This window comes from Mauremys mutica, chromosome 11, assembly GCF_020497125.1.
Source record: "Mauremys mutica isolate MM-2020 ecotype Southern chromosome 11, ASM2049712v1, whole genome shotgun sequence".
NCBI lineage: Eukaryota > Metazoa > Chordata > Testudines > Geoemydidae > Mauremys > Mauremys mutica.
In genome coordinates this window covers 73,508,618-73,532,736 of record NC_059082.1, presented here as the reverse complement: position 1 = coordinate 73,532,736, position 24,119 = coordinate 73,508,618, and the positions used below count along the sequence as shown (strand labels likewise).

The window sequence follows — 24,119 nt, the reverse complement described above, 5'->3', positions numbered from 1 at the left end:
TACAGAAAAGAAACTTTATTACCTGTTTCAAATATTACATGCACTTTCAAAAATTAAAACTCTTTATTTAAACATCTCAATAGCATCTTGTCCGTTTGGAGGCAGCAAAGAATACCAAGACAAATATTTTGAAAAGCATTTACAAAAATACATTGCACAAAGTCCTATCTTGCTTCTTTAAAAATAAGTTAGTGTTATTCAAAATATTCCCACCCCAGCTCCTAATTTCAATTTATACAGGATAATTCTGATTTATATATTTAACTTATATGAAACACCTGTACATGTTTTATCTAGCTCTTCTGCATAGGCCATTGGTTCTGTTTCTAGCTGAACTTAAACACTCTTTCTATGGAGATTTTTTTAAAACATTTGAGGACTATTGTGCAACATACAGAACTCTAATTCAGAAAACCAGTCAGCACCATCATTCATCTTTCTGAAAAATATAACAGCACATCTGTAATTAAGTTGACCCAATAAAATGCATTACAACAGTAAGATACATTTCTCACATGAATGTCTTTCAGGAATCTTGTTTATAAAGGGTTTCCAGTAACATTCAGAAATAAAATTACAAAATGAGCATTTACATAGGGAGAGCTGTGCAAGCAGTCTGTTAGCAAAATGCAGTCTGTTAATACAATGCAAGTTCCAATTAAATGCAGTAAGATAATGCTGTTAAGAGTCATTGCTCTAACATTCTTCAATGGGTATTGAATCCTCCACTTTAAGGGTATATAAATTGAAACATTGTCTAAGGAATGGTATCTAAATATAGTGGCATTGAGTGTGAACCTCTTTTGCAAGTTACTTCACTGCAGAATTGCTTTTTTAAATTAAAAGTTGAGTCTATGACATGGAACCTATTTTCACTTAGTGCTTCCACAGTGCAGCACTTATAATGTGAGCCAGCCCAATTAATCCTGTGCTGAAGAGAGATTTCTGCACACCAAGATTTTGCCTTTGCAATTTGAGCTCTGAATTGGTCTTATCTGCAGACCATTAGCCAGACTCTCACCTTGGTATAGGAGATAAGCCTACTAGATTGCTCAGTAAATGTTAGTACACTGAGCGATTATTCTAACAAGCTAAGTCAAAAGGAAACTAAATAGGAAGAAAACTTAAAATAACTGTAGTGGTTTAAAATCAACCCTGACTTTTACATTAATGCATGGTTCCATGTTAAAGGAAAGACTTTTATGCCTCTGATGTTTAAACTATTTTTGGGTCCATTCACTTTCCTTGACAGTAACATGTTTCATATTCTGCATCTACTCAGGAAGTCCTTTTGGGCCTAGCAACAAGTTCAAAAGTCATGGTCAATTAAAGCATACATTAGCCACAATTAGTGTTTAAAAGTGTTCATACGTTTTCACATAGGGAACCAGCGTAATAGAAGTGTGCAGATGGGGCCTGTTTTAAAAATTGATTTCTAGCTGCAGAAAGCATAGCTTCTTTAAAAACCTGTACATTCAAATGTAATAAAATAAGTATCACCTGTTTGCCAACTTGGCTTTTGAACCAGAGTAGTTTGCATGCAATATTTTTCTCAGAATGGACACATTAAAATATAAAGCTGACTGGCAATTACAAGCTGAGCATCAGAGCAGGTATGAGTTTGTACACAATTCTGCGGACAGTCTTCTGCATTTTATTGAAGAGGAGTATTGATCCTGCAGTACATGTCACATATCCTCATCCTTTAAAGATTCCAGTGTTCTAGGTTTTCCAATATATACAAACAGAAAATATACACCAAAAAAGCTGTAGTGTAGTAGTTTATTCAGTAGGTTTTCCATGCACTCTGAACCGATACAGACAAGTGTACTCTGTATGGCCCCAATTAGAAAAAATTCTTAGCTCCACTATCTGGAATGCATTTTCATTTTTCTTCTGAAAAAAACATGAAAAAAAAATCAGACATCACTTGCCACTTTATTTTTCTCTGTAGACAACTGATGTTGATCACCTAAAGTTGTTTAAGAGTAGCAGCCAAATCACTACACTACATACATCATTAATTGCTTAAGTAGTTAAGTTATATACCCAAAAGGTAATCATAATTTATGGATAATCTCTTGCAAGCTACACAAGCTATCAAATTTTCATTGTCTTTGCTTGACTTCCCATGCTCTACTGGAGATCTAGATGAAGTAGAACAATTCTTAATGCTTTTATTTAAAAGCTTGAAAGCAAGAATAAGATTTCTTTAGTAAAATAACCTTTAAAATAAGCCATAGTAACTTTCCAGGTCACAGAGAATTTCAGATGAGCAGTGCTATAGTTTTACTGAGTGAAAGTTACTGATCTAATCCACTGTGTGGTGGGACCAGTTTAACTGTAGTCCAACTGACTAAATACGGATATTGCAAATTTCTGGTACTAAAAGATTCTTCATTATGCACGTTTTATGGAAGGCAAAAATAAAAATGCCAAAATGACTCTTCATTTGCAATGGCGCAAGTCAGGAATAACTCCATTAAGTTATTGCAGTTATCAGTGCAAGAGTTAAATCAGAATCACATTTCAGAACGCTAGCATTTTGCATACTAGCACACGGATAGTGAAAGGCATCAGCAAATGTATCAAAGCTGTGTTAAAATTAAACTACTGCTACTACTGCAAGAGGCAAGTCAAGTGGCTTTGGCAACAGCTATATATTTTCTGTTAATGTGGGCTTACCGTCACTTGAAACATCTGTAGTGGCTCCCCTTCTTGATCATAGACATACTGTCCTAGAAGGGTACCTTCTTCCTGATATTCATCTTCTAGACCCTATCATCAAGAGTTAAGCCTCAATTATTTTTTTTTCCTTCAAATTTCAGATAATCAGAATGACAAAACTTAAGTTTGGTTGCAGTTATAGGGTGTCACATTCTTAACAGGGGCGGACAGTACAACCACTAGTTATCATTGTGTAGAAAATAAAGGTTGTCCAGGAATAACAAGAATGAGGAAAAAAAAAAGGTAGGACAAGGAAAGGGTGGGATTGAAGATGACTGGGATGGGTACCAATGCTCTTTTACATATTTCATGTCAACTGGAAATAAAAACAAAGCTTCCAGAAGTCAAAATGGACCATGACTGTGCAATACAGCTGTAGACTACTGCTATATGACAGTGCCTGAAAGGATTATGATCCATTCCTTTTATGATGGCATAAAGTGCTTGGACTTAAAGATCACTTTAGATAATCATCACACAAGTTTAATAAGTTTTGATTACTTTGCTTTAATGCACTTCTCTGTAAACTAAACTAGATGAGTAAAAACAGAAACAGAATTTTTAAAAATGCTTAGCTTGTATACATTATTTCTCATTCATAGATCTCAAAACTCTACAAAAGGAGGTAAATTTAAGAGCAATAAATGTAAATATTAAAATAGAGCTGTTTTACACTAATAACTATTTAAAATTGTGAACGGTTCTACTCAAATTATCCAAACAGAGAAAAACATTTAATACCTTAACTTTACCAGAGAAAGACTTACATATACTGAGAAATCCTTAGGAGCACTTGTGATATTTCCTGTTGGTGAAAGAGTTTTTGGTATATGTTCTAATGCAAAGGCTGTTGGGTAGATCATCATAGAAAGTCTAACTACAAGGTATCCCTGTGATCCTTTGAATGCCCAGCAGTTTCCTGGATACATGTCAGGCTAAAGAGGGCAGGGGAGAAAATAAATATTGAACATATTGGTAAAACATTCTAATGAATTTTGAGTTATTAAAGTTTAGTTTGATTAGGTTATACCACTGATTATACTTTGTACCCTGTTACACGAAAAACAGGGTATGTCTATTTAAGAGAGTTTGGGTAAAGTACCAGATCAAAAAACATTGTTTGCAAGAAGCAAGATATTTCTCCTCTAATATCAGCATTAAGGCCAGAAAGTATCAATTCTCATTTTTCTACAATTGTTGAATGGACATTTTCTTGATTCAAAAATTTGAGAGAACATGCACTATAGGTATGATTTAAATTATTCATTGTACAGAGAGACAGAAAACATAACTACCCGATAAGTATTTTCAGTAGTGAAAGAATGTTTTATTCTCAAATGTTTTGCAGTGGCTAGTACTAGGTGTTCTGGTGCAAGAGGCTGACAATACAAGTTACTCCTCACTTTTGTGTGGCGGGGGAACCCCCTAATATTGTGTATTCAAAGTAGTCTGAAACAAGTTAGATGTTAGACATAAAGGACAGCACTGAATATGTGAATAAACCGACTTTGACAGTTAAATTATACCCCCAGATAGCATTATTGTTATACAATATGCCTATAAGTAAGCAAAAGTTAAGAGGAAGCCAAGAGCAATTTTTGTTGATATAATCATAGAAATGTAGGGCTGGAAGGGATCTCAAGAAGTCAAGTCCAGCCCGTTATACCGAGGCAGGAACAAGCAAATCTAGAGCATTCCTGACAGGACGTTGTCCAACCTGTTCTTAAAAAATTAATTATGGGGATTCCACAATTTTCCAGGGAAGCCTCTTCTAGAGCTTAACTACCCTTCTAGTTCCTAATATCAAACCTAAATTTTTCATGTGCAGATTAAGTCAATTATATCTTGTCCTACCATCACTGGACATGGAGAACAATTGACAATAGTGCTCTTTATATCAGCCCTTAGCATATTTGAAGACTCATTGGGTCCCCCCTCAGTCTTCTTTTCTCAAAGCTAAACATGTCCAGGTTTTTTAACCTTTCCTCACGGGTCAGGTTTTCTAAACCTTTGATAATTTTTGTTGCTTTCCTCTGGACTCTCTTCAATTTGTCCACATCTTTCCTAAAGTGTGGCATCCAGAATAGGACACAATACTCCAGCTGAGGCCTCACCAGTGCTAAGTAGAGCAGGACAATTACCTCCTGTGTCTTAAATATAACACTCCTGTTAATACAGCCCAGAATGATATTAGCTTTTTTTGCAACTGCATCACATTGTAGGTTGATATTCAATTTGTGATCCACTATAACTCCCAGATCCTTTTCAGCAATACCACCTAGCCAATTATTCCCCCAGTTTGACAGTGAACCATTGATAACTCTGATTATGGTCTTACAACCAGTTGTGCACCTTGCTTATGGTAAATTAATCTACACCATGTTTCCCTAGTTTGCTTATGAGAATGTCCTGTGAGACAGCATCAAAAGCCTTACTAAAAATCAAGATACATCATGTCTACTGCTTCCCCCCCATCCACCAGGCCAGAAAACCTGTAGAAAAAAGAAATTAGGTTGGTTGATGTGATTTGTTCTTGACAAATCCATCCTATTATCCTCTAGGTGCTTACAACAAATTGATTGTTTAATAATTTGTTCCAGTATCTTTCTAGTTTTGAAGTTAGGCTGACTGATCTATAATTCCTAGGGTTCTCTTTGTTAAAGACAGGTGCTATGTTTGCCCTTCTCCAGACTTCTGGGACCTCACCTGTCCTCTAGGAGTTCTCCAAGATAACGAACAACAGTTCAAAGATTGCTTTAGCTAGTTCCTTAAGTAATCTAGCATGAACTTTTGAGTTGAGATGCTTACTTGAATACATGTAACAAATATTCTTTAACCTGTTCTTTCCCTGTTTTGGTCTGCGTTCCTTTTCCCTTGTTAATACTGTGTTGAGTATCTGGTCACCTTTGACTTTTTTTGGAAGACAAACAAAATAGGTAGTAAACACCTCAACCTTCTTGATGTCATCAGTTATTAGCGCTCTTTCCTCACTAAGCAGAGGACCTATACTTTCCTTAGCCTTTCTACTGCTCCTAATGTATTTAAAAAACACCTCTTCTTATTGCCTTATGTCCCTTATTAGGTGTAACTAATTTTGTGCCTTACCCTTTCTGACTTAGTCCCACTATTCTTTTGTACTCCTCCCTAGCAGTTGGGGTTCTACATAAAAGTTAGAGCCAATATTGTCAAGAGTGATGTGTGATTTTCGGCGCCGAAATTGATTCTTCCTAAAGAGGCGTAATTTTCATAGGCTGCGCGCCCAGAAAATTTCTGAAAACCAGATGTTTTAAGCTAGACAACCAAAAAATGGAGGTGCCCAAAACCACTAATGACAGGCCTTAGCCGGTGCTTATTTCTCTCATTTTTAGAGTGAATTCTCCTTGGGCTGGCCCTCTGGACAAGGCCTATGCACCTCTTTAGTCACTTTTAAATCCTCCAAATAGGGCTTAAGTATGATTTAAATGGTGACTAGGCCTTGTGTAGGCTCTCTGCACTGGGCTCTATTAGCAAAAATGAAGTTTCAGGTGCATCTTCCATTTCAAGAAAAATTCTGGTATCCAGAGTTTCTTGACAGTGTAGCTTTAAAACACAATTTTCATAGCACAATGAGGTCCTGGTCCATGACTCGGTGCTACAGAAATACAAACAAAAACAGGATTTTAGGTATATTCTGCTTTTAATTACCTGGATTACCACTCTGGGAGACTGAGAGAAATACCACAAAGGAATTCCAAAGAGACTAATTAGAGCTGTTTTGGTCTCATAGGTCTCAGAACAGCGAGTACTCAGAATGCTGCCACCTACAAAAGAAAAGTCAGGTTAAAACACAAATAATGAAGTGTTTAATTTTTCATCAGGTAACTAATCTTGCTTTCAGTAAAATATTGTAGCATGTTTCTCAGAATATAAGTACTATTTTCAGTTTGAAATGAAAATGTATTTTTGAAAAAGAGGTTTAAAAAACTGAATAGGTATGTACTTTCTCAGTAAGTTTGTGTTCATAATATGTATACCATACAAAATTGCTATTCTCACTCAATTATCCCTCGGTATTTTCTTTTAAAGTGTCTTCAAACTTGTGTCATACTGTCTTACTTCAAGTATAGTGCGTTTCCAGAGTGCAACCAGGAGTTCAGAGTCAAGTTTGTATGCATTTTTATGGTGTATACTATTAACATATAAACATCCAACTCAACAAAAATAATACAAAATATATAGTATTCCTATTGTTTGTCAAGCATTGCACAATTCTTGATTAACTGTAAAAACTGACAACTCAGATTACATTGCTGCAAATAGCAGACTGATCTATTTACAGCTTTTCTGCTATATTTACCTCCAGATTCTAAAGCAAAGTCCACCATACCAGTCTTGTCTTGAGAATAAAGTTTCAATGCATTATTTACAATAATGCGTGCTTGCTACAGATATAAGGGAAGAGAGACAGTATGGAAAAAGAAAAACAGGTTTGATATTAGATATACATGCATTCAACAGTCTTTATTAACTAAGATAGCATAAACATTTTAATTAAAATTGTACTATAATCACAGAATCTTTCGAACCAGTATCTTTAAGATACATTAGCCAATTTTTTATGAGTGGTAGTCAGACTATGATTATGACACTAGGTTACGCTGAATGGCGTTTCTGTAAGTCTCAGTCTTCTCTCCATTTAGATTATCTTTTATTTTTCTTTATACTTTGGATCTTTCTCAGCTCCCAAGATAGCATAGTTTGGCAGGCATTACAGATCATAAAGGGTAATGGAATTTACTTTTCTTTATTGCATCCAATGTGGCTACTTGTTTTAGGACAGGAAAAATAGTGTTTCTAAGTAACAAGACTAGAAAGTCTATTGCAACTACCAAATTAACAGTTCACCAGAGGAAACTGCTGACTGAAGCATAAGGCCACGTCTACACTACAAATTCTGGTTGATACAAACATCAGCATACAGCTGCCAATGTTAGTACACTGCTCGTGCATACCTGGCTGCTTGTGTCTGCGCTGCATGTACTCAGGAGTGCTTGCGTCACAGCAGAGTGCAGTGCACCACCGGTAGGCATCCCAGTGTGCCCCCCACACTGCCACACAGCTAAAATCTTTTTGGAAAATTTTCACATGTTGTGGAGTAGAAATGAATGATGCAGGGACCTCTGGGAGCGAGAGGTCAAGTTCCTGCATGCAACTTTCTCCATCCCATAATGCCATCAATATTTGTAATCTTCATGTTTTTTTTTTTTTTTTTTTTTAAAAAGAATTCCACAAACCCACCCAGCCCTTTTCCACATCTGCAAAAGCATGGAGCCCACACAGCTCTTCACTGTCCTTATGAATGTTGCAATGTTGCAAATATAGGATGCAAGATCTTCCAGTATCTGCAGACTCGGAGAAAGAACTGCAATACTTGGGGACATGACGATTTCTTCATAGTGAAAATCAATTCAAGGCTGTTGGTGGTGTTCACGGAGCAGCTGCAGAAAGTGGAGCGCCCCTTCTGGGCCTGAGACCAAGCACTGACTGGTGAGATAGCTTTGCAATGCAGGTTTAGGACAAGATGCAGTAGTTGCAGAACTTTCAAATGTAAAAGGTCACATATGTGGATCTGTGCGCCAACCCTGCCCCAGCCCTCCAACGCAGGGAGCAGAATAAGAGCTGCACTTACAGTTGAGAAGTGAATGGCAATCACAATTGGAAACTTTCTATGCTGTATTACTACTGGTCAGTGGGAAATCATTTTGGACTTAGAAAATCCACATTGGGGGCCATTAATAGTGTCCAGCTATGCAGTACTGACTCTCAGCAATGTACAGGGCACAGTGGATGGATTTGAAGCAGTAGGGTTCCCAAAACTGCAGTGGGGCGATAGTTGGCATGCATATCCCTATTTTGGGACCAGCCCACCTTGCCACACAGAGTACATCCATAGAAAAGGCTTACTTTTCTATGGCTATGCATGTGTTGATGGATCACCAAGGATGCTCCACTGATATCAATGGGGGTTGGTCAGGGAAGGTGTATGACACTCACATCTTTAAGAACATAGGACTGTTCAGAAAGCAGAAAACAGATATTCTTTCCCAACCAGCAAATCACCATTGGCAATACTAACATGCCAATAGCGATACTGGAGGACCCTGCCTACCCCTTGTTCCCATGGTTCATGAAGAGCCACCTTGACAGCACAGAAGAAAGATTTAACTACCAGCTCAGTACTTAGAGAAGGACACTTGAATGTGCTTTTGGTAGATTGAAGGAACATAGGTGTGTTTACTTCCAATACTAAATTTCAGGGGGAAAAAAAAAAAAGGTTATAGCTGCTTGCTGTACCTTGTATAATATTTCTGAGGCAAAGGGGAAAGTTGCTGCCAGGGTGGAGGTGGAGTGGCTGTCTGCTGAGTTTGAACAGCAAGACTTAATGTGGAACTATGCGGTTGTAGATGGCTTTGAAAGAGCACTTTAATAGTCAGCCACATTAATGGACTGTGCTGAGCCCCCAAACCAGTAGGGCCAGTTAGGAATTGTGTAGTGCTAGGGGTACATTTATAAATATTACACTGTCTTTTAGTGAACCTATGAATTACATGCGGCTTGCTGTATATTTACACATATGACTAAGTGTTTTGTTGAATATATGAGTTCTGTGGTGCCATAAACTTACAAGTACAGAGTGCTTGAGTACCATGTGTCTGACAAAGTGGGTATTCACCTACGAAAGCTTATGCTCCAATACATCTGTTAGTCTTTACGGTGCCCAGGACTCTTTGTTGTGGAGTACCACTATGAATTCTGCAGTGGGAACGGTGAACTGAATTTATTTTAAAAAATATAGAGAGAGAAATGTATTGAGTGACAGTGCAAAATAACCAATGTGCAGATAACAAAGGACCAATACAATACAAACTTCTTACATATATTAACAAAACAGAATTTTAAAATTAGAAAGACAGCAAACATTTCTGTCCTTTTCAGTGCACAGGTGCAGTCTATTCTGGCTACACGTAAAGCAACTGTGGCTCTCAGGACAGTGTATGTGAAGCCGTAGTTTTCCTTACTATCCACCAGCATGGAGTGGTAGGGATAGGGCCCAGGATGCCAGGTGGAATGTTGGGGCACACGGGAAGCTGCCACCATGGAGATCTCCAGGGACTGCAAAGGGTGAGGAGTTGGTGATTACTGGACTTGTAGGTCAACCAGAGTCTGCAGCATTTGTTTGCGCTGCCTGAGAAGCTCTCTCCTTTTCCTGTGGGGATTCCTGGATCTTTCTCCATTTTCTCCTGTCCTCTCTGTCCATCTCCATGTCGTCTGCCATGTTGGCCAAACAGGCCTTTTGTTTGCAGTCTGATTCATCAGTGGCTCACAGGATCTCACTAGCCCTCTTCTTTCTTCTCCTCAGGGTTCCAGTGGTGTGGTGGAGACCACAATGGCAGCAGCTACAGATGAAACACAGATATGTATAATTGGATTTACAGTTACAACAGAAAGGAATAGATACAAGTTTCAAAATCCCCTGCCCTTATTCCCATACATTTTTTTAAGAGATGCTTATTGACACTTTAGCTGTGGAGTACCTCCACACAGCACTGCTCTCCAGCCTCAGCCATGGTGCGTATGGCTCAGCAGGGGCAAAGGAGGGATGTGGGGAGGCAGGCACTAAGATTTTTGGTTGCATGAAACCAGGGGCGGCTCTAGGGATTTTGCCGCCCCAAGCACGGCAGGCAGGCTGCCTCCGGCGGTTTGCCTGCGGAGGGTCCGCTGGTCCCGCGGACCCACCGCAAGCACGCCTGCGGGAGGTTCTCCGAAGCCGCGGGACCTGCGGACCCTCCGCAGGCAAGCCATGGAAGGCAGCCTGCCTGCCGCTCTCACGGCGCCGGCAGAGCGCCCCCTGCGGCTTGCCGCCCCAAGCACGCGCTTGGCGTGCTGGGGCCTGGAGCCGCCCCTGCATGAAACAAAATTTCAATCCCTTTCTCCATGGATACGAATATAGGACAACAGTGCTAAAGATTGGCACTATTTTCAACAGGCGGTGGTGATTTTAGATTATCTCACTTCTCAGAGTAACAAAGGCAGAGAGAGCATAGCTGCTGCTGTCATCCCAAAGCCACCTGGGTTCATATGCTGCTAGCCTGTTTACTGCAACTGTGCTAGGAGAACTCCTTGCGGAGGTGTGTGGGTAAGTGTCCTACCACGGAGGAATAAAAAAAGACAGCCACCCCTAGAAACCTTTGGGGGATAACTGCTGAGTATATCCATGTAAGTGTCATTGAGATCTCTCTAGAGGATACAAGGGACACCTCTATGTACATAAACTGCTCTCTCTCTCTCCTCTCCCACACCCGCCTAACCAAACAGGGGAATGAAATCCAGATACCAACTCTACCTCTGTTTGTTGTACTGCTACCTCTTCTCATAAGAGTGAAACAATGAAAATAAAAGATGCCTATGCCTTGTTTACTTGGGGATGGGCTGGTCTCCATCTTTAAGTTTAAAACACTGTAAGGGAAAATGCATGCACACACTTACACAAGGTTCCTTTCCCTTCACCAGGTTCATCGGTGCTTGGCTGATGGGACTGGCCAGACTGAAGTGTAGTCTCAAACAGGTCCTGTCTCATGGCATAGCTGGACCCCAACCTTGCCATGTCTCCCGACTCCTCCTCATTGTTCAGACTAGGTCTCTGTCTCAGGCTCCTCCGAGGTATCTATGGTGGTCTGCAGGGTGCTGGTGGGAACTCTGCCAAGCATGACATCCAGCTTGTTGTAAAAGTAGGAGGCCTGTGGCTCAGCACCAGATCAAACGTTGGCCTTCTTGGCCTTGTGGTATGCCTGCTGCAGTTCTTTCACTTTCATGTGGCACCGCTGCTCATCCCTGTCATGCGCCATTGCCTGCATCCCCCATGCAATTTTTTCACATTTCTGTGGCTGGTCCATAGCTGTTTGAACAGCCTCTTTTCCACACAGGCCCAGGAGATCAAATACCTCTTGTCTACTCCAGACATGAGCATATCTGGTGTGCGGAGCTGACATAGTTGTTAGGGCAGTTACACACAACAAGGGAGAACTGCTAGATGTGCTTGCCAAGCGGGGCAATCAGGAAAAGGCATTTCAAAAATAAAGTGAGGTACTGTAAGTTGGAAGGTAGATTCCAGTCTCTGTAAGCCCTGGGCAGTGGGTCCCAGGCAGTCACTATTAGGCATTGTGAGACAGCTATTGGAGTACTGTTAGGATTGACATATCATGCAGTGTCTACACTCGCACTGCATTTATCTCAGTAGGTCAACTGTGTCTCAATGTCATTCATGGAGGTGGATTTATGGCGTCACTTTAACAGGGCATTTACGTCAGCTGGAGACAAATTTGAGCATAGATATATTGCATCAACCAATTTGCACAAGTGACTTACATCGACCTAATTTTGTAGTGTAGACCAGGCCTAAGTTGTATCACCACAAAAAAAAATAAGGATGTTATTTTGGGGCAACATGTGCACCCAAATAGTGCTGTCCACAATCAAAAGATATAACCTCTTATTTAAATTCCTTCTGAAACAGTGGAAAACCAAAGTGAAATCTTTCACAGCACGTTAGGTATTATATGAAGCACAATTTCAATGCATTTTAGATGATTTTTCTTAACTGCCATTAAATTTCTAATCTCCCTCAAACTTCCTATTTGAAACAAATTTCATTACCTTGTTATATTTAGACATGACAAACTATGTACTGTAATAAAATCCTTTAAAAACAACTTTTACCCTACGTAACAATAGCTATAAAGTTACGAGCCAAACTGTTCAACATTTATTTTAGAATGCTTACCGCTTCTGTGATGCCAGAAATCACTGCATTATTTACTGCACTTGTTACTACTTCAGAGGTTGGCTTTTGGTTTGTAATAGACATGTGGAGAGTAATATTCTTGAGGATTTGAAGCTCTAGATCTCTTAACAAAACCTGCAGGTCGCTCTTGCTCACAAATTTGGATGTTAGCCATTGGAGTAGTGATTCAGAAAAGTCTTCTTGTTGGTCACCAAAAAACATAAGTTTGACAGATTCTTTGACCTGGGCATCTACCTAGTAAAATCCATCAATAGGTAACAGTTACTATTTGGATACTCTTTCAAAATAATTTAATCTTCAAATCATTTGAAGTAATAAAATGAACAGTTGTGTAACCGGTATGCTTAAAATCCTTAAGTTTTTCAGAGCTGCAAATAAATGTAGCTTTCATATATCTCCATCTTTGTAAAGCACTTCAGTAAAAACTCCTCTATTGGCATAGTATGCCTTTGGGGAGTGGGTGGGAGAGGAATCTTGTAACACAGGACATGAACTCTTTGGAACAACTGGTGGGGTGGGGAGAGAAGAACCTAAAGGAGTCTAACACATACCCTGACTTGTCAAACTACTGCCAAAAAGTTATTAGTTATGTTAACAAACTTTTCTGGTTATATCAATTTCAGTTTCTTGTGTGCGCCTCACTATTATTCACTACTGCAAGCACATATGACATGGTGGTCTCTGTTAAAATGTAGTGATATTGTGAAGTATTCTTTTGTCAACTTAATCTTGTCACCTTATTTTAATCCCAATAAGTAGATTGAGTTATGAGGACCTCAAGAAGCTATTCAGAGGCTGTGTAAATACGTAGCCAGAGAATATGTGAAAGGCATTCGTTTTTACAAAAGAAGAAGTCAGCAGACAAATTAAGCTCTACACAGAATGGCCTATCCAAATAAGTATTATCAAAATTACCTAAAATGACATACAACAAAAAGAATATACTAGACCCCTTTTCTACATGCAGAATCATAAATGAGATCAAACAGGTATGAGAGAATACTGCCACCTAATCAGTCCTTTCTGCTCCACAAATATCTTCCTGTACTCCCACTGAAACCACCACCCCGCCCCTCTGGAATTAACAGTGTAAGAGACAAATGTAAAAAGGTCCTTAATCTGAACAAACAGATTAATAGTTTCGTAAATGGTTTGAAGACTGAAGTAAAAATATTGAGAACAAAACAAAACCGTAACACTGAATTAGACAAACTAAATATGGAAGTCTGTGAATAAAGAATTCCCATCTTCCCTTTTAAAATCATAAGTACAGAAAGTCAGGCTAAGTTACCACAAGCAACTATTTCAAGAAATGTGCATTAAACCAGGAAACAAGTTATGTATTGTAGGTTGTATTTTGGTGCTAAAGCTGTTTGATCATCTTGAGAGAAAAAAACTCTTCACATCTATATGAAATCCAGATTGCTCAACAACTCAAAAAACTAAGGAGATCCAAATCGGTCACTTGATCTGGCAGTGAAATAAATGTCTTACAAATTGCTAGCAAACTATGCTCAATTTACATCTTCAGGGCTCAGATACACTTTACAATCTTTTATGCTGGCCACTAGATTCCTTAAAGGAGGCACCATGAAGGCCAACAAAAAGGAAGTGCTAAGTGCATGCAGCCAGGCTGAAATGTTTTTTCTGAAATGCAGAGCTTGACTTCAACAACAATACATATGAAGATTGATGAATATTTCACAAGTGTGGATTCAAAGCTGCGTTAACCACATATTCTTCAATTTCATATCTGATAGGTAGTCAGATGAGTTTTTAAACACTTCCAACGTTATATCAATTATTTTGAGATGAACTCCACTGTCAATGGAATAGGAGCCTAGATTCTGATGTGGGAGGTCATGTGCCTGAGAGCAACCAAATGAGTAAGTATTTAATGGCCTTTTAATAACTATGGAACAGACATCACAAACCCACATTACCTCCCTTATGTCAGTTCTCTCATGTTCCAATTTACAATTACAGATTTAATGCTGCAAATGAAGAAATGAAGAAAGAGGTGCTATATTTATACATTACTTAAACCAATTCAGTTGAACTATTGCTTTACAACTGTATTTTATTGCATTTCTATATTTGTACAAATTAGCTGGACACAGATAAACATATGCCAATTACTACACTAGAGTATATACTATACACAAAACCAGTGTAATAGATTTACCCTCTGTGCTTTTAGTTCCATTTAAGATTTAGGTTTATCCATTGTTATGTATAAGTGTCTAGTAAGATTAGTACTTGCTACTTCAAAAAAATCATCATTACTGTTAAAATTAACATACTGTTGTCTTTTGAAAGTTTTTTTTCCCAGTGTAATCAAACAAATGTGAGTAGAGTGTATTTCGTGTGGAGACTCCACTGAAAATTGCATAAGTGGACAAAGGCAAGAGTTTTATAGTGAGTCAACCGTAGAACTTACTTTTTCATGAATTGTATCTACTTTCTCATAGCAGGTCTTCAAGCCTTGTGGAGTTAACAGTTCTGCCTTCATGAGAGCCAACTCTAGTTCTAGTTGTTTAACCTTGGATAAAAGGTGCTGGTTTTGCTCATCACTTCCACTGGTAAACCCCAAAAAGTCATAATTTAAGAGCAAGAGGTCAGAACAAAATCAAAATTAAATCAAAATTTGGTAGAATAAGACACTTGTCTAATACACAGAGTGAACAACTTCACGGTACAACCAAAAATAGACTGTGATCCTACTAATGCATGATCTTTCAAATTAATATTTATTTATTTAAAGATCGTCATATTAAATATCTGTTTTAAATCAATATATTCTAAAGTGTCGATCCAATCTAGAATTAAGTATCTATGGGATTTTACTTATGTCCTAATATTGCATTACTACCTAGGTAGGTTTGTGGGATTCTATAAGGTTTCTATAGAACCAGAGTTGATGTCTTTTTACATGAATTTGCCATATTATTTTAATGGAGTATACAGTATTTTAAACTAGTTAATGGAGATCAAACTCAGCATCTAACTTATAGTATGGCTAAGTCAGGCCTCCAAGAAGTATTTCAAAGCAATACAAATGTGACAAAACTAGGTCAATGGGAATTATATAAGGGAAAATAGATCAACTATATCATTGTAAAACTATTTTATTAGTTGAATTCTTATTTAAAAGTGATGTACACTCAATTCTAACACACCATTTCTTTTCAAAATAGTTGCGTCTTGGAGAAAAATGCTGCTCTGTCCTAGTACAACTCTACCCCAATATAACGCGACCCAATATAACACGAATTCGAATATAACGGGGTAAAGCAGTGCTCCAGGGGGGCAGGGCCACACACTTCGGTGGATCAAAGCAAGTTCAATATAACACGGTTTCACCTATAACTCGGTAAGATTTTTTGGCTCCCGAGGACAGTGTTATATCAAGGTAGAGGTGTAGCATGTGATCCAAAAATAGAAATTAAGATGATTGACAAACTGAATTTAGATGAAATTAAGATGGTACACAAATTGAATTTTTGTGAGTCCCTTGAATCAGAACTTGTCTCTTAACACATTTTAAGTATACTGCTTACCACTTAGTAAGTGGTCTCTGAGAAAATTCCAAAAATCCTCACTCTTGGGAGCTGTCAGGAATTTTTTGTTAAGATGTTTGTCAAAAAATGCCAGTTACTCAAAACCGAAGCTTTTTGTGGAAACAAGTTAAATTTTGACAAAATTTTTGTCAGGAAAAACTTCTCAGATCTAGGATGGAAATTCTAGCCAAAAAACAAGAGACACCCACCCTGCATTAGTCAGTACCCCAGTGGATTTGGCATTCATCTAGGATGTTGGATCCTCAGCTTCAAGTTCTTATTCTTCCTGATTCAGAACAAGGACTTGTATATGGGTTTCCCACATCACAGATTAGTGTCCAAACCACTGCTTTACAGTCAGTCTCTCTTTGCCTCAATATTATTCATACAGAGTGGAAAAGCGCCAACAGAGGAGATTTTGGAGAGATTGGTCAGGGTCTCATTTTTTCCCTAAAGGCCTTGGTTTCATCCCAATGCAGAATGAAACCAAATACCAAAACCTCAGATTTTTTTCTGGCAAATACAATTTTTTTTTTCCTCTGGCCAGCCCCACTCACCCACTTAGAGTGATAGTGAATGTATGCCTCGAACTCTTCTAGAGAAATAAAGGTGCTTAAATAATGGTCAGATATTGGGGGCAGGATATGGGACTGTTCAGAGATGGTCGTCTTGCACTGATGTCTAGAATCTCCACCAATCTATTATAAAAAGATAACACTCATGCTGACAAACACTTCAACAAAACTTTAAAAACCACTCAACTGACATATAAACAGGCATTAGGAAAAGATAGTTACCATTGTAGTTCAGTGAACGATTCCTACCACCATCAATTAGTATCAGGATTCAAAATGCAACATATTAGACATAGACAGTAGTCATACCTCACTGTTCTTGTTTGGGTTAGTTCAAGTTCCTTCTGGATGTCCTGACAGATATGAAAAAATCTATTTTAAGAAGTGCATTCTTTAACTTCAAGATCACAAATAAGGATAATTGCCACATGAAGAGGACATGCTTGGGCAGCACCCATATAAGATTACATTCCTAAATAATTTAGTTTAATGTTTCTGTACATGCATTTATATAAACCATACTATGCCAAATTACCCGCTTTAATGATCAGAATCTGATGAAGAATGATCTGTAGCTTTAAACCCCCTCCCCCCCCCACCAAAAATAGAGATCAATGGGACTATTAAAAATGCAGTAGCCCAGTTCATTGGCACAATCTGCCATGCAAGTAGTCAGAGATAGGTTCCCGGGTTTGGATCTCTAGTTGACAGGGGCCTAAATGTTTTCTTCCTTGTATGAGGGAAATGGGAGTACAAGTCACCAGGTACTACTCTGCAGAGATCCCACATAGCTAATCTAAATTGTTGGGCTCTCCTAGCTCTCCTTTGTTACAGGACAGTTACTACAATGTGTGGCTTTGGAAGGGGAAGGGTTTAACTGAGGTGAAAGATCTCCAGAGCTATCTGCTCCCATCCCTGTACAGGGTGAAGCAGCATTCCAATGGACCTCTACATTTAGGGAACTCAGTACTGATCCTAGGTATGAAAAGTTCAGGAGCATGCACGAGAGATCTCAGAACTCTGGTTCATAAAGCACAGAAAAAGCACCAGACACTGGGACCTCAAACAGGTTTTGGCACTAGTCCAGGCTGTGCCAATACAAAGAAACCTGTACTTACAAGTAAGGCTAAGATTAGGTCTCAGAAGTCATGGAATCCCCGTGACATTTTCCACTTCAGCCTTGGAGCGGCAAGGCTGGAACTCCCAGCCTCCATGGGGAGAGTGGGGGAGGGAAGGGAAGAGACCCTGGAGCCACAGCAGCAGTGGGTGCTGGACCATCCTCCTTCCCCATTTTGTCACAGGTTTCCATTAATTTTTGTTTATTGCCCATAACCAGTTCGTGACTTTTATAAAAAAATAACTGACAAAAATCTTAGCTTTACCTATAAGGAAATTTGTTGTATTGAGACAGACTTGTTTTACATGTGAAAAATAAAGTCTTCACAAAATGTAAACAAAATTCAACATTAGCTTTTATTTAATCATTTGTCTGCAGTTGTGGAAGTTAAATGTATTATGCTGTCTTCACAGCAGTTAACTTGTGTTACAACTCAAGTGTTACCCCTAACAACTCCTGTCCACATACAAAAATCTTTAATTTGAGTTAAATAGTGCTTTAAGCAAGCTAGCTGGCCTGTTGGGGGTGGGTTGAAGTTTGAGTGATGCTGATGCTCAAGCTAGTAACACAGTGGGAACTGCAACATCTTAAATTACAACAGCTCCTCAGCAGTTAATCCAATCACTCTGCTAATCCAGTCATTCTGTGCTGATAATCAAATCACCCTGTGTAATTCCAGAGGGTTTTTCTGGAGAGAGGTTGCCCTCACTGGAGTGTACTCAAGCTAACTATTGCAGTGAAGACAAGCTCCTTAGAGTGGTGCTAACCATTCAAGTTTCATTTTCCAGGGCAAGTGAAAGGGAGTAGGACGAAACAGTTTTTCTTGTAAACCTGCTGCATTAACATGAATACCAGTTTTAAAAATCTGAATTCAGTTATTTAAGAGGGTTTTTGTTTTGTTTTTTTAATGTTTTTACTTTGGCAGTCACTTTAGATGTGCAAACATGAAACATCTTCAGCTTTCTACACCTGCAGACAGAAACTTGTGTCTTCAGCCTCTCCAGAAACAAGAGGAGGCATTTTTAAAGAAAGTTTGGGAAGGGCAAACAAACTAGATAACTGGAGTGGTGCAAGATGGATGCTGGGAAAAGTTTACTAAGCAACATTTCTATAGTTGACTGAAGTTTACGCCATTTATTTTGTAAAGAGGCTATGCTTTGGACTCACTATATGAAAGTAGGAAGGAAAGAGCCTTTCAGTACCTTGGATTTTGCAGAAAGTTTTCCAATAAGGTCTTCCAGTGTCAAAATACGCAATTCATGTTCTTGGTGTAAAGCCAGAAGATCAGTCTTAAAAACAGGAAAACATGTTCTACTTATTGAGAACAAAATAGTCAAATTGCTATTAATATTTTCAGTAAAATCACTACTTTCATGTTGTGATCATGCCAGATACTTGGTGCATAAAAACCAAGGATTAAGTATTTTTGAAAAATGCTTAAGTCATTTAAGTCCAATTGATTTTTGATGCCAAGCTGTGCTGCGTTAGACTAGCCATTTGAGATAGCCCTGTGAGATCAAGAACACAAGAAGGGGGCAGGCAGTACTGCTGACAAAACTACATGACTACATTACTGCTTGCCAGTTGGTGGGGCAATATCAGCAGAAACCTTGAGTTACATATGGTAGCATCAAAGCTAGAGCCTAATACCAAATTGGACAGCCAATTAATTAAAGAGAATATGGGCTAGTAAAAGCACTTTTTGTGGAAAAACACAGTTTATCAGATTAAGATTTGAACTTTTATGTAGGCTATTACTTAGTAGCCTATCCAACTTGTTTCCTGTAATGTTTCTGTTTTTGTACTGAAAATTAACTGACATGAAACATTAGATGAGATTTTTCTAAAGATTTAGGACAGTGATTCTCAACTCGTGGGTCACTTGCAGCCCAATCAGCACACAGCTGCGACCTACGTGACAGCCTCACAGCCATACAGGTGTTTTGTTTTGTTTTTTAAATCATCTCTATCTATACATCTATATATATCACCCCCACATAACACAAAGAGCATATGTGGCCCACAATGGTAAATGGGTTGAGAACCACCGATTTAGGAGCTCAAATCCCACTGAAAGTCAATTAAATTAATGCTCCTAAATAACTTAGGCATTATAGGAAATTCAATCCATCATCTTCTAATGTTAGCAGAGGGTCAGAGTGGAAGACCGAGTTGAAGGAAAGAAGTTTTAGTAATAGGCTATAATAAATACTGTCCCTAGCAACAAAAGGTTTATATACAGGAATGAAAAGTACAAAACATGTTTACAAATACAGCCTACTCTAAGTATTTGACTTTTCATAAGTGACAAACCCTTTCATACAATTGTGGCCTTCTTTCTTATTTCCAGTGCCATAATTTTACACTTATGTTAGGATTATTATTTTTGTTACAAAAGTTAGGCAGTGCAAGTTAAACAGAGCTCTGTCTCTTCCCCCTTCCTCACATCCTAAAGACATCCAGAATCTGTTTTAGTGCCTCTTGCCTAAAGAGCAAGATTCAGGAGTTGCTGAAAGCCTTAGGTCTGGTACATGGCAGGTCCTCATGTTGGGCTACCATCCACAGCCTTTTGTTGGTTAAAATAGAAAAGCTGGAAGTTAGTTTCAAACGCTTCAAGGATTGGGAGGTGAGTACTCCCTGTTTTAGGAATGATTTATTCAAGCATCAACTCAAATAAGTGCATTGATTGCACGCGGGTATACATTAGACTGGAGAAGGGAATAGCTTAAAATGCAAATATTCTGATTTACAACCCAACACAAGAAGTATGTTAACTTTTAATTAAAGTTGCTAGACTACTGCACTGACGTAGGCCTTAAGAAAGGAAATAAGCAGTTAAGTAATTTCACACTCCAGCTACACTCAAATTCCCATTCTCAGCTTCAACTACTTCTATTAATTCTAACAGGCTCTTAAATACAAAGTAAAAAAAAACAACTTACATATCATTTGGATGATAAATGCACACTAGGGTTAGTACACTAATCAATATAAGAAACCATCAGAAACATGCATTTTATCTTTACCGTTGAATGTGCCATTTCCTCAGATTGCATTTCCTTAAAATGTTGGCCCATTACATTTTTTATTAGTATCAACATCTCACTTTTGTCATTCATCTGGGAAACCTGATCCTGAAGCTTCTCAAGCTGTAGCATCACTTTGCCATATTCTTCATCATTGTGATGACATCTGTCAGACATGAGGGCCATTTGCTTTTCCAGTTCACTCATACGACTAGAATCAAACAACTGTATGGTACCCTAAAATGTGAAGATTTATATATAAAAGAATTAAGTAATCCCATTTACTCCCCCATTATTCTTGAATTACAGGTCAGCTATTGGAAAAATCCAGTAGCCAAGAGTTAAGAAGATGCCTTTTAAGTATTTTACCTCTGGAGGCTGGACATAGCGAGAAGAATCAGGATGTGGTTTAAGAATCTGCACAGGCTCATCTATTCTTTGTGTTTGACGTATGCTTGTCCAACTGAATGCAGGCAGTAATGAAAGGAAGCCTTCAAAGCCCCAGTACCATATACCTTAGGCAAGAAGATCAAAGAAAAACAAAAACAAAAATTGTTTTTAATAAGAGGTGCAATCTCGGATTTTATGATCGTTTGGATTAATACTTTAAAGCAGTTACTTCAGGACAGAGGCTGTGTTACATGTTTGGAAAGTGCACTTCACATTGTGGGCACTACCAAAGTCTAAACAAAACTAGATTTAAAACACACCACCAACTATGTTTAAGGGCATTAAGGTTGCAAACTAAGCACTCAAAGGTTAGGAAATGCCAGAGTTAAGGCTGCTTGTGCAACCTGAATTCAGGCTTCTTAGGTGTATGCATTATGATACAATCCTCACATGATCACATACCTTCCCATGGCTCATTCAGTGCACAAGATACATTGCACTCACTGAATGGCGCACTTCAATATTTCTTTTTTATCCTCATTGTTCTATGTGTGACCCTATATCTTACTTGTTGCACACCATCCAAATCCTGCACTGAATACAGAATTACTAATTTCATTGTGAGTTTTTCTATGGTGTTTTCATGGTAGTATCTTGATGCACTTATCTTCACAATACCCATGGAGGTTAGACAGTATTATCCCATCACTAAAGCAATCCCTCTGGCACCATACAAGTCCCTGCTCCAAAGAATTGAGACACTAAAGCGTCTCAACAAAAGAGCGACAAGATTTTTAACATAGCGAGGAGCAATTTTCCTTAGCCTCGTTCTCAGAAATGACTGAACCATTTTAGGTGACACTTAATAAAAAAATTCACCTGTGGGTAGACATCCGGCATGGGATGTTTAAGTTATGATGTTTAAGTTAGAGTTAAAACAACCAAAAAGAGTGTTTTATAATGGAAAACGTTGGGCCACTGTAACTGTAGACTATAAGCACTGCCAATAATAATGAAATTAACAAATCATCAAAGGTAATCTACGTGAAGTGTCTTAATGGGCTCATTCCAGTTCCTGGTCATCAACTGGTTGTCCTGTAGTCCCCTTCAGAGGTGGTCTACGTATTGAAGGAGTACAGAAACTGACTTGCCTTTTCATAACAAGGGATATTCTTTCCATGTCAGAAGGAAAGCACACTAGCAGGGCAGTGTTAGGGAATGCCTGAATTGCTGCTCTCAGCAAACAGAACTTCAGTCTCCTGTGCTATTAGCTGGACATCTTTCATAAACATCAAGTTCACCTAAAAATGCTAGTCTGGTACGTTTGTAATAACTATTCACCAGCCTGCACTAGCAGCAATATACAAACACTTCACATACCTAGCAAAAACAGCAGTGGGATGAGAAACAGTAACAACTTGTAAATCTTTGGAAGGCATCTAGAAACAGAGAAGTAAATTTAACTTTTAATTAGACATAGAATGGGTCTATCATTTTTAACTGTGTTCTATAATTGGTTGAGGCATTAGCATGAAATAAACCTAAACATGAAGTTCAATTTTAAACATTTAGAGCTCAATTCTGAGGACTGTATCACAAGAAATGCTGATATTTTATGAAGTCAGCAATAGTATCTTGCCCATAGTTACATTTTTTTCCCCCAAGAACATGCTCGGAAAAACAAAAAACCTTATATTTAACCGAGGGATACTGAATTTTGTTTTGTACCGAAATATTGAACCCGACATGACCATATCTATATAGCATCTTAGAATGAGAGAGTCAGGCGTACAAAGCTGTACCCATTAACAAACATATTTCGGTATGTGGGTTTCTATTTTCTTCATTGTAAATACATATTTATGTCCACAGGTGTTAGTGGAATGGACGTTACTCATGCACAGGAAAAAGCAGACTCCAACTCACGAAGTATAATAGATAGCATACAAGTATAAATAATGGTACCTCATGACAGAGGTTAGTTCAGTTTACATTACAGTGAGGTGTCTTCATATTGTTTAGAATTCAACAGCATATGGAAATACACTGCCCTATTCACATCTTAGATTGATCTAGCTTAAGTTTTGGCTACATAGAAATACCATGCTTTTTCCTGTAGTGCATATTACACACAGACTATGCATCTGAAAAGTACTGAAGTATACTTCATTGACAAAATTCATTATGCTTATTCCTTAATGTGTTAAGGTGGACAACAGACCTGTGTAACTGGTCTAACAGTTTTTACTATTTGCTATGTAGCTGTTTAATTGCTTCACCCTGTACCTCTCATTTAAAATGAAAATATATGCTCTGTACAGAAAGACGTGCAGCAACTTTGATTTATAAAGGCATATTACAGATACTGACAAACCACAAGTACTCCTGTTCTTTTTGTGGATACAGACTAACATGGTTGCTACTCTGAAACCTGACATATATGTGTTTTCCCCTATTATTAGAATATTAATGAATATTGTCAGATCACCTTTTTGCTGAAGTGTGTATGATTCTAAAGCTACAAATAGAGTATTTCCTCAGCAATTCTCTTTCTAAAATAGTAAAGATTTTCCTCTCCTTCCTATGTTTTCACACACACACAGGCTGTTTGCTTTCTCCTTTTGTCAGACATTATACCTTGTATTCTTCAACTAGGATAATTTCACCCATTTTAATCACAACTGTTACAGCACAAATCTAACAAGTCTGTAACTTAGGGAAGAAAATTCTGTTTAAAAAAATGAATTCACAAACCTTGTAAGAAGAAACACATTGAACAAAGAAATCAGAGTAACAAGTTGATACCATCCAGTTCCAAGCCACCAGAATACCCCAGAAGCTGCCTTCCCTATAAGAGAAAGGACGTATTTGATGAACTAAAAA

The 24,119-nt window shown here is 38.3% G+C and overlaps 1 protein-coding gene across 11 annotated transcripts in view; it reads right to left on the bottom strand.

The window, feature by feature from the left end:
* The window catches only part of SUN1 (Sad1 and UNC84 domain containing 1), a 58,981-nt gene continuing 34,862 nt past the window's right edge, over nt 1–24,119 (bottom strand). For all 11 annotated transcript variants that reach the window (XM_044979203.1, XM_044979198.1, XM_044979196.1 and 8 more), the window contains 13 exons: nt 23,991–24,084; nt 22,617–22,675; nt 21,216–21,361; nt 20,847–21,083; nt 19,023–19,109; nt 17,013–17,056; nt 15,009–15,147; nt 12,548–12,802; nt 7,064–7,148; nt 6,412–6,527; nt 3,495–3,662; nt 2,686–2,778; nt 1–1,896 (listed from right to left, as the gene is read on the bottom strand). In XM_044979203.1, the coding sequence (XP_044835138.1) occupies nt 1,783–1,896; nt 2,686–2,778; nt 3,495–3,662; nt 6,412–6,527; nt 7,064–7,148; nt 12,548–12,802; nt 15,009–15,147; nt 17,013–17,056; nt 19,023–19,109; nt 20,847–21,083; nt 21,216–21,361; nt 22,617–22,675; nt 23,991–24,084 (1,637 nt within the window). In that variant the 3' untranslated portion in view covers nt 1–1,782. The remainder of the gene's footprint in view (nt 1,897–2,685; nt 2,779–3,494; nt 3,663–6,411; nt 6,528–7,063; nt 7,149–12,547; nt 12,803–15,008; nt 15,148–17,012; nt 17,057–19,022; nt 19,110–20,846; nt 21,084–21,215; nt 21,362–22,616; nt 22,676–23,990; nt 24,085–24,119) is intronic.